General features: G+C 46.9%; 1 protein-coding gene across 1 annotated transcript in view; it reads left to right on the top strand.

The window, feature by feature from the left end:
* The first annotated feature begins 450 nt into the window (after positions 1-450).
* ANKRD53 (ankyrin repeat domain 53) overlaps positions 451-15106 on the top strand; it is a 22505-nt gene continuing 7849 nt past the window's right edge. Inside the window, exons 1-4 of the mRNA XM_029913437.1 lie at positions 451-531; positions 5071-5270; positions 6073-6237; positions 11499-11619. Coding sequence (XP_029769297.1) covers positions 451-531; positions 5071-5270; positions 6073-6237; positions 11499-11619 — 567 coding nt within the window. The remainder of the gene's footprint in view (positions 532-5070; positions 5271-6072; positions 6238-11498; positions 11620-15106) is intronic.

Raw genomic sequence — 15106 nt, 5'->3', positions numbered from 1 at the left:
AGCTATGGTTTTTCACTTGGGAGGAGACAACGTGCCCCTCCACTTGGTTAATTTTAAAAATTATTGATTTCTAGTCACTTGGCACCTTTTTTAATTCAATTTAATTTGACGCAGGGCACTTTGAGGTTAGAAGAAAACCTCTGTTGCTTTGTGTGCATCCGATATGGAGGATAGCTGACCTTGCTGTCCAAAGGAACTGGAGGGCTGAAGTCAGCTGGGGTGGAGATTAACATGGAACATAGAAAGAATGATGACCTGCCCCTACTCATTAAACCAGGCTGCAGCCTAGTCCCCGCTCAGCTCAGTGACCACAATTCTAGGCCTTGTGCAGAAGTGAAGAAGACGATGGGACAGACGGAGTGATGGGTCTGTGTGTCTGTCTTCTCGTTTAGAGGCACTCCCAAATCGACCAGAGTCTGTAAGAAGTTTTATGGAGGGAAGTATGAGCATATGGCAGCCACCGTGGGAAACCTGCACTGGCTCCAGGAAAGTCTGCAGAAAGCCGAGTCGCCCAACCAAGCCGATATCAATGTAAATCCCATTTGTGAGGTGAACATAATGCTGGTGAAAGATGCCAGCAAACTGGGGAGAAGGGAGTTCAGGCTCCCCTGGCCCATTCAGTCCTTGGTTTCTCTGCCAAGAGTGACAACATGGGGCCCATTGTGATGGACAATTGTGATGCTGGTTTTGTGAGCTGGACACTTGTCTCTTAGCAACTGGCCTGAGACCCAAACTCATTGCAGTGTGGCATCGGGGACTGAGCAGGGGAAGGGGAGCCAGACGCTGCTGAGTTCTATTTCCCCATTAATACTCTCTGTGATCCTGGGCAAAACATTTGCCTTCTTTGTATCTCAGTTCCTCCCTCTGTAGAACTGGAATAATGCTTACCTACCTCACCGGGTTGTTGCCATTAATGTTTGCACAGCACTTGGAAGATATAACTAAAAACGGTGTTTATAATCCAGTGATCTCAAACCCCCTTATAAAGATTAGAATAATTATCCACATTTTACAGATGGGGAAACTGAGGCACAATCAGGTGAAGTATCTTGCCCAAGTGAGTACAGTAAGTCAGTAGCAGAGTTGGGACTAGAGCCCAGGTCGCCTGATTCCACTGCCTGTGTGCAAGCTCCCTCACTGTTATGACAAGGCCACCAGACACACTTCAAAAGAGAGCTTTCGGCTTTGAACTAGCAACCTAGAGGTGAAAGGTTCTGTGTACTAATCCTTTGAATCAATGGCTCTCCACTTGTGCTCTGCAGAGAGTTGGCTGCTCACTGGGGCTCTGATCTAGCAAAGCATTCCCATTGAAGCCCCTTGCTTCCAGCGGCTAATTTTCTTTAAAACAGTTAAAAAATGCATAAATCCTTCGTTCTTCCAGGTGAACGACTGCTCCATAGCTGCCACGGGGATGTTATGGGATCCAGTAGGAGCGGAAGTGGTCTGTACAGCTATGAGTGAGAGGGGCAGTATTCCCAAGATAGTCTCTGTTAAGTTTTGATCTGCCTTTTAAGACACTTGCTGTGAGCCACGCAGGCCTCAGTCCCATCTTTTGTCCTGCTTCCAATGACATCAAGGAACTGTTATCTAATGGGAATTTATTCGGTGGCATCTGGGCGCTCAGCACCTCTGAAAAACCAGGCTAGCTGTTTAGGGCCAGATTTTTCAAGATATTTAGGCACCTCCAGATGGAGATGGGAGCTGCATGGGATTTTCAAAAGCTCCTAGGTGCCTCATGCCCATGAGACTCAGTGAGACTTAGGTGTCTCGGTGCTTTTGAAAATCCTACCATGCACCTCTGAAAGGCACCTAAATACCTTTAAAAATCTGGCCCTTGGTGTCCAATGGTAGACACCCACATTTGAAAATTGTATTCCCCCAGAGCCCTGCCAAGCTGAACCCTACCATACCTGCTCAGAAATTCCCTATATGTGCAGATGAAGCTTTTTCTACTATGTTTACACAGTCAGCATGTCACCGAGTGGGGAAGTAATAGACTCTTCTGTCCAGTTGAAGTGAGATGGCCAGCTCATAGAATGCCGCATTCACCTCTGGGATCTTTATTGCCAGAAAAAATGTTATGTAAATTGGAGGGAATTAAGAGAAAAAGCAACCTAAATGACTAAGAGGCTAGCTGGAGTGAGGAAATGTAAATAACTGACTCTGTATGGCTAAGAGACAACTCAGAGGGGAACAGAACTGTGTGTCCATATTTGAAGGGTGTAATTACCAAAGAGGCAGAGGAATTGTTTAGGTAACTCAGGGGGTATAAATAGGAGAAATGGAATGGCATTGAGAAAGTCAGCCTAAATTCACCCATCAGGGAGGATTTCCTGACCGTCAAACCTGTAGACATTGAATTAAATCTCCCAAGAGAAGCCCCAGCACTTGAGACATAAACCAGGGATAGTCAATTATTTTTTTGTCAAGGCTCAAATTTCTTGGTCAAAAGGTATAGTCAAGGTCCAGACTCCGGAGCAAATAATATTTTAAAAATAACAATAATAAGTAAACACAAAGATTTCGGGGTTCATTCAAAAGTGTCTGGTGGTCTGGATTCGGCCGTAGTTCACCTATTGACTATCCCTGCTCTAAACACTAGATTAGATGAGAAATACTAGGAAATAAACTGTAAGGGACAATCCAGCGGTGTCCAGGTTGCCGTGAGTTTAACACGGATTTCAGTGAGATTTGTGCTTGAAAATCAGTGGCATGCTACTGCCCCTCAAGATGGACAATAAGACTTAATAGGTGGGGTTTTCCATATGTAAGTGCTGTGGTCTTTTTGCCCAAAGGACAGTGGAACCTCCTTGCTGTGGGAAGTATTCTTCCCTCCGTGCTCCTGCCTGCAAAGGAGAACGTAACTGAAGGCGTTCTAGTCTTCATGGCAGTCACATTGAATTAGCCAGAAAGATTCTCTGGTTTGTTTCATGCCTGGCTTGATTGCAGTGTGCAATTCAGACACTGCACGTCTAGCAGTGGGTCTAGCCAGGGCCTGGTCGGAAGCCCGTTGAAGTCACTGGAAAGCTTTGCATTGACTTCAGTGGGCTCTGGATCAGGCCCCTAGTGCGTAATGTCATTTCATGGAGAGACCTGGGTAGCTGAGCGTGACTGTTCGAAGCGAACCGCTTGGAGCTTGATCTCCATATCACAGGCTTGCTTACGAATGAGTCCCACCGACAGCACGGCTGAACGGAAGGAGCTGGGAGGTAGCAGCCTTTTTGATCCGCTCTCATAGAATAAATGCAGAGTCATTTAGCTGAGAGCACAGTCCATTTAAGTGCTTCCTCCTTGGCCACCAAATGTTCCCACTGTGAAAATTACTGCTTTTACAGCCCCGACGCCATTGTGACATTATCGCAGGAATAAACGGCACTCAGTCTAAGGCTGTGTTTGTCCTGAGCGTCTGGGGACAAACAAAACAATTCGGCTTCGCTCTTGGGATCTTTGCTCGTCAGCAGAAACCAGACAAAACAATATGACTGCTTCATTAAAGGGCCTGACCCTGCCAAGTGCTTCCTGTGAGATGCCGAGTGTCCTCAGCTTCCACTGACTGGAGCAAAAGGTGGTCAGCACCATACGGGATTGGGCCCTATTGTGAGAGGACAGAGGTAGTTTGTTAGGGCCTGCCCCTGTTTCCGCTGAAGATATTGGAAAGATTCCAACTGACTTTGGGAGATCAGGATCACGCCCTTAATGATAATGCTCAAGAATCAATAACCATCCCCCTGCCTAACTGGCTGAATGTAAAACTTTTTAAAAGACACTGTCAGCGTAGGGCCTGATCCTGAGAAATGCTAGGCACCTGCGACCCCCATTGAAATAAATGGCAATTGCGGGGCTCAGCTCCACTCAGGACCAGACCCTTTGGTCCCTGATCCTGCAACTGGATCCACACAGACAGATCTCTGCACCTGTATGAAGCCCAAGTGGGGATCCGTGTGAGTGCACTGTTCTCCCCCGCACAGGCCTGATTGCAAAATTGGGACATTAGCTTGGGGTGACACAAATGAGGGGGAGTGGGTGGGTTTAAAAACCCTATGGAGAATAGAAATGTTTCAGGAAACAAAAAAACATAGTAAGGGTGTATTTAAACATTTCCCTGCTGTGTGTCCTGCAAGTAAACAAATAGGCAGTGAAGTGAAATTGACTGGACACAAGTGGAACTGATGGGTCTACTTTCACTGGCTCAGAAAGATGAAAAGTAAATCTGGAGTTTTATTTTGTCATTCTTTCCGTTTCAGTAAGCTAAGGTATTTAAAGTAACACCTGAAAAGACAGGCATCTTAAATAATATAGAGTTTCATGTTGAGTAGCTACCTTTAATTCTTTAGTAAACTGACATCTTTTCTTAATGTGTGTTTTCTCCATGTATCAGCCCCCCAAACTTGGCAACATTTCTGGGTGCTTCAGAAACAAGAGGAAATTTGGGTATTTTTAGGACTATTTTTGTAAACTACTGATTTCTAGGGTTAATACTATGCATGTAGTGTCACACCTGTAATGAAATAATGCCTCTATACATGTCATTGTGTAACACATCAGCCTAGTACATGTGATCATCATGCCCTCTAGTGGTTGTCCTGAGTAATTATAATAACCTTCTACATCTTCACAATTAGAAGCAGTTTGGTGCAGGTGGTAAAGATGTGTGTGTCAGTGTTGACGGTGGCCACTGCAAAGTATAAAGACATACACACACACACATATCTTGTTACATTTCAGATACTGTTTCTGTTGCAACCCTCCATTCTCAATTACTTCCAATCGCAAGTCCTCTAAATAAATAAATAAAAAACATACACCACCAGACCAAGAAGGTAGGAAAATATTATTAGTCCCATTTTACAGAGGGAGAAACTGAGGCACAGAAAGGCAATGTGACTCTCCCAACGTCACAGAAGGAGTTACTGTCAGAGCCAAAATTAGAATCCAGGAGGAGCTTTTGTGCTCAGAACACTAGCCCACACTTCTCTGGTATGAAAAGCGTCCCCATTAGAGTGGATTAGTTAGAGGACAAGTCTGACAAGAAACATTTAGAATTGTCCTTTGCCTCCTCCTCCCTGCTAGGGCTTCTCAGCCATCCATCTAGCAGCTCTATACGGCCGGCTGGAGTGCCTGAAACTGGTAGTCGAAAAGTTTGAGGTTGATGTGAACTTGGCCAGTCTGACAGGATGGACACCCATTCACCTGGTGATGAACAAGGAGAGTGGCCCCAGGGCATTGGAGTGTTTGCAGTACCTCATTGGAAAGGGGGCAGACATCAATGTGTGAGTGACGGCTTGAGACGCCGTAACTTTTTACCTCATCTTAATGGGGTTTTTTCCCTTTTAATTTGTGTGGCTTTAATGCCCTTTAAAGATGCTGGCTTGGCAGCCCTGGAGGCTGAAGTCCTGTGTTGATTCTCAGAATAGGTATAGCACAGGAAGTTGTCCTGTAAATTTCCAGCAATCCATCATATGATACCTCAATCCTGACCTGAAGGGAGGAGCGAAAAGTTGAGTCTCCATGATCCATTCTTCCTTTGCTCTCTCTGCTGCGTCTGCCACTGAGGAGGCCTATTCGGATGGGAATTCCTATCAGCTAGGAACAGTCAGTCGCTTCCCATCCCATATAGGCCACCCAAAAAGTGATTTCCAGTCACTAGCAATGTGACCCGCATTAAAACCAGAGCCTCTGCGTGAGAGGCACTCTGCCTCATTGCCAGTCCTGAACCAGCCATCCACCTGGACTGAGTTGATACTTGGAGCCACCAACTTGAAAAGAGTTTGGTTGTAATTAGAAGAGATTCACTTGCAGGCCTGGCCAAAATTCTCCCTATCCAAACTCTGTTAAAAAAAAATAAAGGGCTTGAGGATTTTCTTGTCTTCAGAGGCTGGGGAAGAGTCTTCCAAAAGAAGTGGTGGAAGCCCACCACTGGGGACCTTGAAATCTAGGCCAAACAAAGCTCCAGACACCAGTAGAACACAATCCTGTAGTGGCGGGGGATGGACTGGAGGGGACCTGTAGTTGTCTTTCATCTCCGACCACCATAATCGGGACTAGAATTCGGAATGACAGTCTGTTTTTCAGTCAGAACCAGGGCGGAACGTCGCCACTTCACAAGGCAGCCAGTGAAGGACGCCTCAACTGCATCATTGAACTGGTAGAGGCTGGAGCTGATGTCCATGCCAAGGACGCAGAGGGGCAGCAGCCCATTGACCTCTGCAGGATATGGGCCCACAGGAGCTGTGCTAGGTGAGCACTGCACACCAAATGATGACTGATTCAGAGTTTCCAGCCACAATACTGGTTAATAGAATCGTAGAATATCAGGGTTGGAAGAGACCTCAGGAGGTATCTAGTCCAACCCCCTGCTCAAAGCAGGACCAATCCCCAAGTCCCTAAATGGCCCCCCTCAAGGATTGAACTCACAACCCTGGGTTTAGCAGACCAATGCTCAAACCACTGAGCTATCCCTTCCCCAGTATATCTTTTTTGAGATGAGGAGACCACTCCAGCTAAATAATCAGTCAAGCCGGGCCTGAAAAACCTTAAAAAAACAGCTAAGGCCCAACCAGCTGTGGGTTTAACGAGGGGAACTGATAACCAGCAGTGGGAAAATAAACACATTTGTAGGAGAAATCAACAGTTCCCTCCGCAGCTCTCCATGCCACAGAATCATGCTCACTAGTACTTAAACATGGGGGAACCTGCTGGTCGTGACCGTGGAGTAAAACCACTGGCTACAGCCGCACCGAGGCCACATCTGCCCTAAAACCCAGTGGCAGCGTAGCTACGTGGCACAGTGAAATGCAGGCTGCCTCCACCCTGCAGGGCATAGCTACACCTGGCAGTGAAAGGCTCTGGCAGGGGGGATGCAGTGGGGAGAGGCTTCGGCAGCTCCCAGCTCAGCCTTTCCCTGCTGCCGGAGGCTTTCCCGGCAGCAGGGGGAAGGCTAAATATAGCAGTGTAGAGGACTGGGCCGTAGAGAGCCGTGTAGGGTCTGTACGTGGGTACATCCCCACCCCTTTTAAACCAGTCTTTACTCTGTTCACCTACGGCACATGGGCTACACTGCTTAGGGCGACCAGGTGTCCCGATTTTACAGGGACAGTCCCGATATTTGGGTCTTTTTCTTGTACAGACTCCTATTATCCCCCACCCCCATCCCGATTTTTCACACTTGCTGTCTGGTCACTGCTGTCCATACCCGGGCTGGGGATGACGCGCTCTATGTACACTAAACCCCACCCAAGGAAGCATGCAATGGAGAGTACCCCCATCAGGGACGTGTGCTGTACAAGCTGCCTCAGGCAGCCATTTCAGTGAACAATGCGTCCGCTCTGCAGCAGCTCCCACTGCTCCAGTGGTGCGCCTTTGCTTGGCTCCGCCAGTGTATTTTTATATTTGCCAGTGTAATTATATTTGTAGTCCTGACATGCCAGGCTTCCTGCTGTTCCCGTCCAGGTTTTGCCACCTCTCACTCCAGTTACAGTAAAACCAGTCTTAAGGGACCAAGGGCAGACAAATCAGTTGCATAAGAGAAGATCACCTATGAATGGTGGAGCGAAATGTTTGGGGATATTTGCAGACAATAAACATTTACTCAAGATAGTTAAGTTCAAGACTGACTGCGAAGGGCTACAAAGGGATCTCACTAAACGAGGTGACTGGGCAGCAAAATGGCAGGTAAAATTCAGTGCTGATAAGTGCAAAGTAATGCACGTTGGAAAGAATAATCCCAACTGTACATTCAAAATGATGGGGGTCTAAATTAGCTGTTACCACTTAAGAAAAAAGATCTTGGAGTCATTGTGGACAGGGCCGACGAGAGGGGGGGGAAGCCGGTACAAATTACCGGGGTCCGGAAGGGGGCCCAGGGCCCGGCTTCCCCCCCCCCGCATCGGCCCTGTTTAGCTGGTCTGCCCTTGCTGGGGGGCCTGAAAAAATTTTTTCACCGGGGCCTGAACCTGCTCTCGGCGGCCCTGATTGTGGATAGTTCTTTGGAAACATCCAATGCGCAGCAGCAGTCAAAAAAAGTGAACAGAATGTTAGGAACCATTAGGAAAGGGATAGATAATCGAACAGAAAATATCATAATGTCACTATAAATCCATGGTACTTTGAATATTGCATGCAGTTCCGGTCGCCCCATCTCAAAAAAGATATATTTGAATTATACAGAGAAGGGCAACAAAAATGATTAGGGGTATGCAACAACTTCTGTATGAGGCGAGATTAAAAAGACTGGGACTGTTCATTTTAGAAGAGAGATGACTAAAGGGGGATATGATAAAGGTCTATAAAATCATGAATGGTGTGGGGAAAGTTTTATTTACCCCTTCACGTAGCGCGAGAACTAGGGATCATCCAATGAAATTAACAGGCAGCAGGATTAAGACCAACAGAAAGAAGTACTTCTTCGCACAATGCGCCATTAACCTGTGGAACTCATTGCCAGGGGATGCTGTGAAGACCAAAAGTATAACTGGGTTCAAATATAAATTAGATAAGTTCATGGAGGACAAGTCTATCAATGTCTATTAGCCAAGATGGATGCAACCCCATGCTCTGGGTGTCCCTAAACCTCTGACTGTCAGACGCTGGGACCGGACGACAAGGGATGGATCACTCAATAACTGCCCTGTTCTGTTCATTCCCTCTGAAGCATCTGGCACTAGCCACTATCAGAAGACAGGATACTAGGCTAGATAGACCTTTGGTCTGACCCACTATGACCATTCTTATGGTCTCTAAAGACAGGAGGTTGCCTGATAAGGGTGGACAGGTTCCTTTGTAATTAAGCCTTGCAAGACCCTTGTACCATAGGGTAGTATTGGATTAAGAGATTTTAAGGCCAGAAGGGTTCCTTTTGATCATCTAGTCTGACCTGTACAATGCAGGCTAGAGACTGTCACACAGTGGTTCCTTCATCTAGCTCATCAATTGTGGTTGAGCTATAGCACATCTTTCCGAAATAAAACCAGTCTTGATATAAAAACAGCAAGTAATGGACAGTGGACTATGTCCCTAGGTAAAGTGTTCCAATGGTTTCTTACCCTCGCTGTTAAAAATCAGTGCCTGATTTCTAGTCTGTCTGTCTAGCTTCAGCCATTGAGCATATTATGACATTTTCTACTAGATTAAAGGGCATCTGCCTTCAAGATAATATTACTGCTGTACTCAAATGTCCCAGCGGAACTAGGAAATGCTACCAAATGCATTTGATATAAGCCACCCTACAAGAAAATGCATGAGAGAGAAATATCCTTTTTTGAAACCAGACCAAGGGGCAAATCTTCTTTGCTTTACCCAAAGGAGACGCTCCAATGACTTCAGTGGGACTAAGCCTTCGGGTAGGGCAGGCAGGGCTGGTCCTGTTCTAACAGCTTTGGGTTTTAGGGTTTTAGATTTGTTTGTGGTATTAAACCTCCACAGATGAAATTACTTAAAAACCAAAACAAACCACCCGAAGCCTTAAGTTCCAAGTACTGAGCCTTTCTCATCTCGCTCTGTATTGCTGATCATAGAATCATGGGATCATAGGACTGGAAGGGACCTCGAGAGGTCATCTAGTCCAGTTCCCTGCACTCATGGCAGGACTAAGGATTATCTAGACCAGGGGTCTCAAACACCCGGCCCGTGGAGTTATTTCCTGTGGCCGCCAAGCTCCCCTCCCCCGCCATACCCTCTCACCCCCAGCACACCGCATCCCCACGCCTCAGCCTACCTCCAGGCGCTTCCTGCCGTGAAACAGCTGTTTGGCGGCGCTTAGCGCTTTCCAGGAGGGAGGAGGGAGGAGCGGGGAGACGCGTGCTCAGGGGATGAGGCGGGGCAGGGGCGGGCATGTGGGGAAGGGTTGGAATAGGGGCAGGGAGGGGGCGGAGTTGGGGCGGGGACTTTGGGGAAGGGGCTAGAATGGGGACTGGGAAGAGGCGGGGCAGGGGCAGTGCCTCATTGAAGGGGTGGAGTGGGGGCAGGGCCAGGGGCAGCGGGTGGAGGGTGGTCAGTGATGCGTCTCTCGAGCCAATGTACTAGTCCTCATGTGGCCCTTGTGGTCATTTGAGTTTGAGATCCCTGATCTAGACCATCTCTGACAGGTGTTTGTCTAACCTGCTCTTAAAAATCCCCAATGATGGAGATTCCACAACCTCCCTGGGCAATTTATTCCAGTGCTTAATCACCCTGACAATTAAGAAGTTTTCCTAATGTCCAACCTAAACCGCCCTTGCTGCAATTTAAGCCCATTGCTTCTTGTCCTATCCTCAGAGGTTAACAAGAACAATTTTTCACCCTCCTCCTTGTAACAACCTTTCATGTACTTGAAAACTGTTATGTCCCCCTTCAGTCATCTCTTCTCCAGACTAAACAAACCCATTTTTTTCAATCTTCCCTCATAGGTCATGTTTTCTAGACCTTTAAATCATTTTTGTTGCTCTTCTCTAGACTTTCTCCACATCTTTCCTGAAATGTGGTGCCCAGAACTGGACACAATTCTCCAGTTGAGGCCTAATCAGTGCAGAGTAGAGCGGAAGAATTACTTCTCATGTCTTGCTTACAAAACTCCTGCTAATACATCCCAGAATGATGTTTGCTTTTTTTGCAATAGTGTTAAACTGTTGACTCATATTTAGCTTGTGATCCACTGTGACCCCCCCAAATCCCTTTCTGCAGTACTCCTTCCTAGGCAGTCATTTCCCAGTTTGTATGTGTGCAACTGATTGTTCCTTCCTAAATGGAGTACTTTGTATTTGTCCTTATTGAATTTACTTCAGACCATTTCTTCAGTTTGTCCGGATCATTTTGAATTTTAATTCTCTCCTCCAAAGCACTTGCAACCCCTCCCAGCTTGGTATCATCTGCAAACTTTAGAAGTGTACTCTCTGTGCCATTATCTAAATCATTGATGAAGATATTGAACAGAACCGGATCCAAGACCGATCCCTGTGGGACCCCACCAGGGCCGGCTCCAGGGTTTTGGCCGCCCCAAGCAGCCAAAAAAAAAAAAAGCTACGATCGCGATTGCGATCTGCGGCGGCAATTCGGCGGGAGGTCCTTCGCTCCGAGCGGGAGTGAGGGACCGTCTGCCAAATTGCCACCGAATAACTGGAGGCCCTGGACCCCACTTGATATGCCCTTCCCTTGCAGCTTGTCTGTGAACCACTGATAACTACTCTCTGTGAAGGGCTTTCTAATCAGTTATGCACCCACTTATAGTAGCTCCATCTATGTTATATTTCTCTGGTTTGTTTACGAGAAGGTCATGCGAGACAGATCAAAAGCCTTACTAAAGGGAAGATATACCATATCTACCACTTTCCCCCATCCACAAGGCTTGTTACCCTGTCAAAGAAAGCTATCAGGTTGGTTTGACACGATTTGTTCTTGACAAATCCATGTTGACTGTTACTTACCACCTTATTGTCTTCTAGGTGTTTGCAAATTGATTGCTTGATTATTTGCTCCTTTAGCTCTCTGGGTACTGAAGTTAAGCTGACCGGTCTGTAATTCTCCAGGTACCTGAGTGATGCCATGTGGAAAACAGACAAGCGCAATTTTGCTCGCGAAATGCACAAACTGAACCAACTCAAAAGTGAATGTCAGCGCTCCGAACAAAACTTCTGGAAGATAGAGAAGGTAAGATCACCACGGCTGTAGCACTGGCAGAGCCAGGGCCTCTCATGACCGTTTTTGGTTTCTAGTTAAAATAAAAGGTCTTTTGCTGGCCTTGTTGCCAACTAGCAACCTACAAGGTAGTTAGGGGTGGAAAAGACTATTAATGCCCAACTAGTTCAGCCCCTCAGCAGCACTGGTCCTTGTGAGAACTTCTCCAGCGCTCCAGGGCCCCTACCCCTTGGCAAACTGTGCCCCAGCCCATTGAATCTGAGGGCAAGTCTACACTACAAAATGAAGTCTATCTCAGTTATGTCGGCGTACACCCACCACAGTAATTAAGTTCCTTTTGCATGTCCACGCTACGTTCCTGGTGTCGGCGGTGCGTGTCCTCACCAGAAGCGCCTGCACCGATTGAACTCAGTGTGGGGCATTGTGGGACTGCTTCTGAAAGGTAGCAACAGTTGACGTAAGCAACCCAGTGTCCACGCTGATGTTGCGTCGACCTAACTACATCGACCTCAGCGCTCCGCCTCTCACGGAAGTGGAGTTATGAAGGTGGTGTAGTGTGCGAGTTAAATCAGTGGGAGCGACATTTTAGTGTGGATGTTTCCGGAGTTAGGTCCACGTAAGCTGCCGTATGTTGACCTAACAGTGTAGTGTAGACAAGGCCTAAGCTGGAAGAGACTTCTTAGGTCACCCCCAGGGTAGGATGGCTCCCTCTTTTACCATGTCCATTTCTAAATGTGTTTCCTGCCCTTCTGCTGCCTAACAAATCTCATTGTCTGGAACCTTTTCCTGTTACTCAGTTGAAGTTTCCCCTTTCCTGATCTCATTCCATTGCTCCTCATTTTACCCATTCACTACCAGAATAATTCTTCCTCCTTGTTCATTAGTCACTCCAAAGACTCACAAAAACAGCGTTGCCTGCCCCCCTCCCCGAATCTTATGCCTGAGGGCCCGAAGGAGCGTGAGAGCTGTGCAGATATGCTTGTCTCGGTGTTCATATGTAGCCGAGGCTACATCTCCCTGCAAGCTAGGGGCATGATCTCCCTGCTACCGCTAGTAGAATAGCAGTGCAACCACGGGAGCGTGTGTGGTGGCAGTGGAGGCACAGCTTAGCCGTGGTCAATACCCCCAGGTGGGTTCGTACTCAGCACGGCTGAGCTGCGCTTCCACTGCCGCTACTCGTGCCACGCTGCTGTGTACGTGGGCGAGCGTGATGAGAGCTAGCAGGAGTGTGTGCACACAAGCAGGGACTCACGCCCCTCGCTCGGCGGGTAGAGTTCTAATGAGACACCAGGTGGCGCACTCTGCCTCAGGAGGGAGGATGTAGCTTGCTTCATTCAGCCAGGATGCCTCAGTCCCCTGTTAAGCAGAAGCACCGACTCCGTCCCATCCACTAGCCCAGTACTCCTTGACCCCCTAGGGTGTGAGCAATAATGCAAGAGTGGGATGAGCCACTTGGCTCAAGGTGGAGCTGCATGCCACTAGCCAAACCCACCCCGGAACAGCCAACAGCTATTTCCCCCCCACACAGGTTTGGTTTCAGCCAATGGGCATTTTCCAAGGAAAAAAAACAACATTTAGTCAAACAATTCCCCGTCAGCGATACATAGCATGCAGGGGGGAGCTGCACTTTGGCTGCCCCTGCTCTGTAAGAATCCATGCCAAATCAATTTGCATAGAGATGTCACCTGGCCTAGCTGAGAGTCAGATCGGAGGATGAAAGTTAGTCATGGGCTTAATTGCGTTATGAGTGAATCATGCCCCCGGGGCCACAACCCATGAGCAAAGCTGCAGCTGCTGTCTTCTGACGACAGGCTAGCCTGGTTATTGGAATATACTGTCTAAATCTGTCCAGTCAGCTTAATATCAGAGAGATCTTCTGTCAAAGGGATGCTGTGCTGTCAGGAAGCTGATGGGCTCAGTGACTTAACAGGTCTGTTCCACCCTGGCTGCAGAGGTCTGGCTAGCTTTTCGGCCGCTTCTCAGGACTGTCGTTTACTCTGTACGACACCCAGCGCAAAGCGTAGGTCCTCTCATTACAGATTCATAGATTCCAAGGCCAGAAGGAACCACTGTGGTAGCCGGACCTAGTCGGACCTACTGTGTAACACAGCCCAGAGAGCTCCCCCAAAATAATTCCCAGAGCCGAGCTTTTTAGAGAAACATCCCATCTCGATTTAAACATTGTCAGTGATAGAGGATCCACCGCAACCCCCAAATCTTTTTCAGCGTCACTGCCTCCCAGTGACAGTCCCCCATCCTGTAAATATGGCCTGCATTCTTTGGTCCTAGATTCATAGATTCATAGATTCTAGGACTGGAAGGGACCTCGAGAGGTCATCGAGACCAGTCCCCTGCCCTCATTTGTATACATTTACATTTAGCAGTATGAAAATGTGTATCGTTTGCTTGCGCCCAGTTTACCAAATGATCCAGATCGCACTAAATCAGTGATCTGTCCTCTCTATTTACCACTCCCCTAATTTGTATCATCTGCAAACTTTATTAATATGATGATTTTATGTTTTCTTCCAAGTCATTGATAATAACGTTGAACAGCCTAGGGCCAAGAACCATCCCGTGGGACCTCAGTGGATACATATCCACTCAGTGATAATTCCCCACTTACAGTTACATTTGGAGATCTGTCACTTAGCCAGTTTTTAATCCATTTAATGTGGGCCTTGTTAAGTTTATAGAATTATAGTTTTTTTAATCAAAATGGCATGCAGTGTCAAGTCAAAGGCTTTACAGAAGTCTAAGTCTATTACATCAGCACGGTTACTTTTATCAACCAACTTGTAATCTCATAAAGAAAATCAAGTTAGTTAGATAGGATCTCTATTCTATAAACCCATGCTGAGTTGCATTAATTACATTACTCTCCTTGAATTCTTTATTAATCAAGTCTTGTATCAGCCACTCCATTATCTTGCTCAAGATCGATGTCAGGCTGACAGGCCGATTACTTGAGTTGTCCCATTTACTCTTTCTAAAAATTGGCACAACATTCACTTTCTTCCAGTCTTCCCCTGTGCTCCAAGACTTATTGAAAATCAACATTAACGGACCGGCAAGCTCCTCAGCCAGCTCTTTTAAAACTCTTGGATGCAAGTTATCTGGACCTGCTGATTTAAAAAGATCTAGCTTGAGTAGCTTGTTTAACATCCTCCAGATGGAGTGGAAAGAGTGTTAACATCACCATATGATGAGACTGCACCATCTGTTTTCCCTCCAAATACAGAACAGAAATATGTATTGAATGGCTTCTGCCTTTTCTGCATTATTATTGATAACTCTACCCTGTCCACCTAGTAATGGGCCAATTCCATGGTCAGGATTCCTTTTGTTTCTAGTATTTTTTAAAAACATACTTATTGTCCTTAACTCTGCTGGCCCTAGATTTCTCCTTAGTGGGGCAGCAGAACTAGTTGATGACATCAAGAAGGCAGAGGTGCTTAATGCCTGTTTTGCTTGAGTCTTCACTAAAAAGGTAAAAGGT

This window comes from Terrapene carolina, unplaced genomic scaffold, assembly GCF_002925995.2.
Source record: "Terrapene carolina triunguis isolate 2854851 unplaced genomic scaffold, T_m_triunguis-2.0 Scaffold633, whole genome shotgun sequence".
In the NCBI taxonomy this organism is placed as follows: domain Eukaryota; kingdom Metazoa; phylum Chordata; order Testudines; family Emydidae; genus Terrapene; species Terrapene triunguis.
This window is presented reverse-complemented; position numbering and strand designations above follow the sequence as displayed.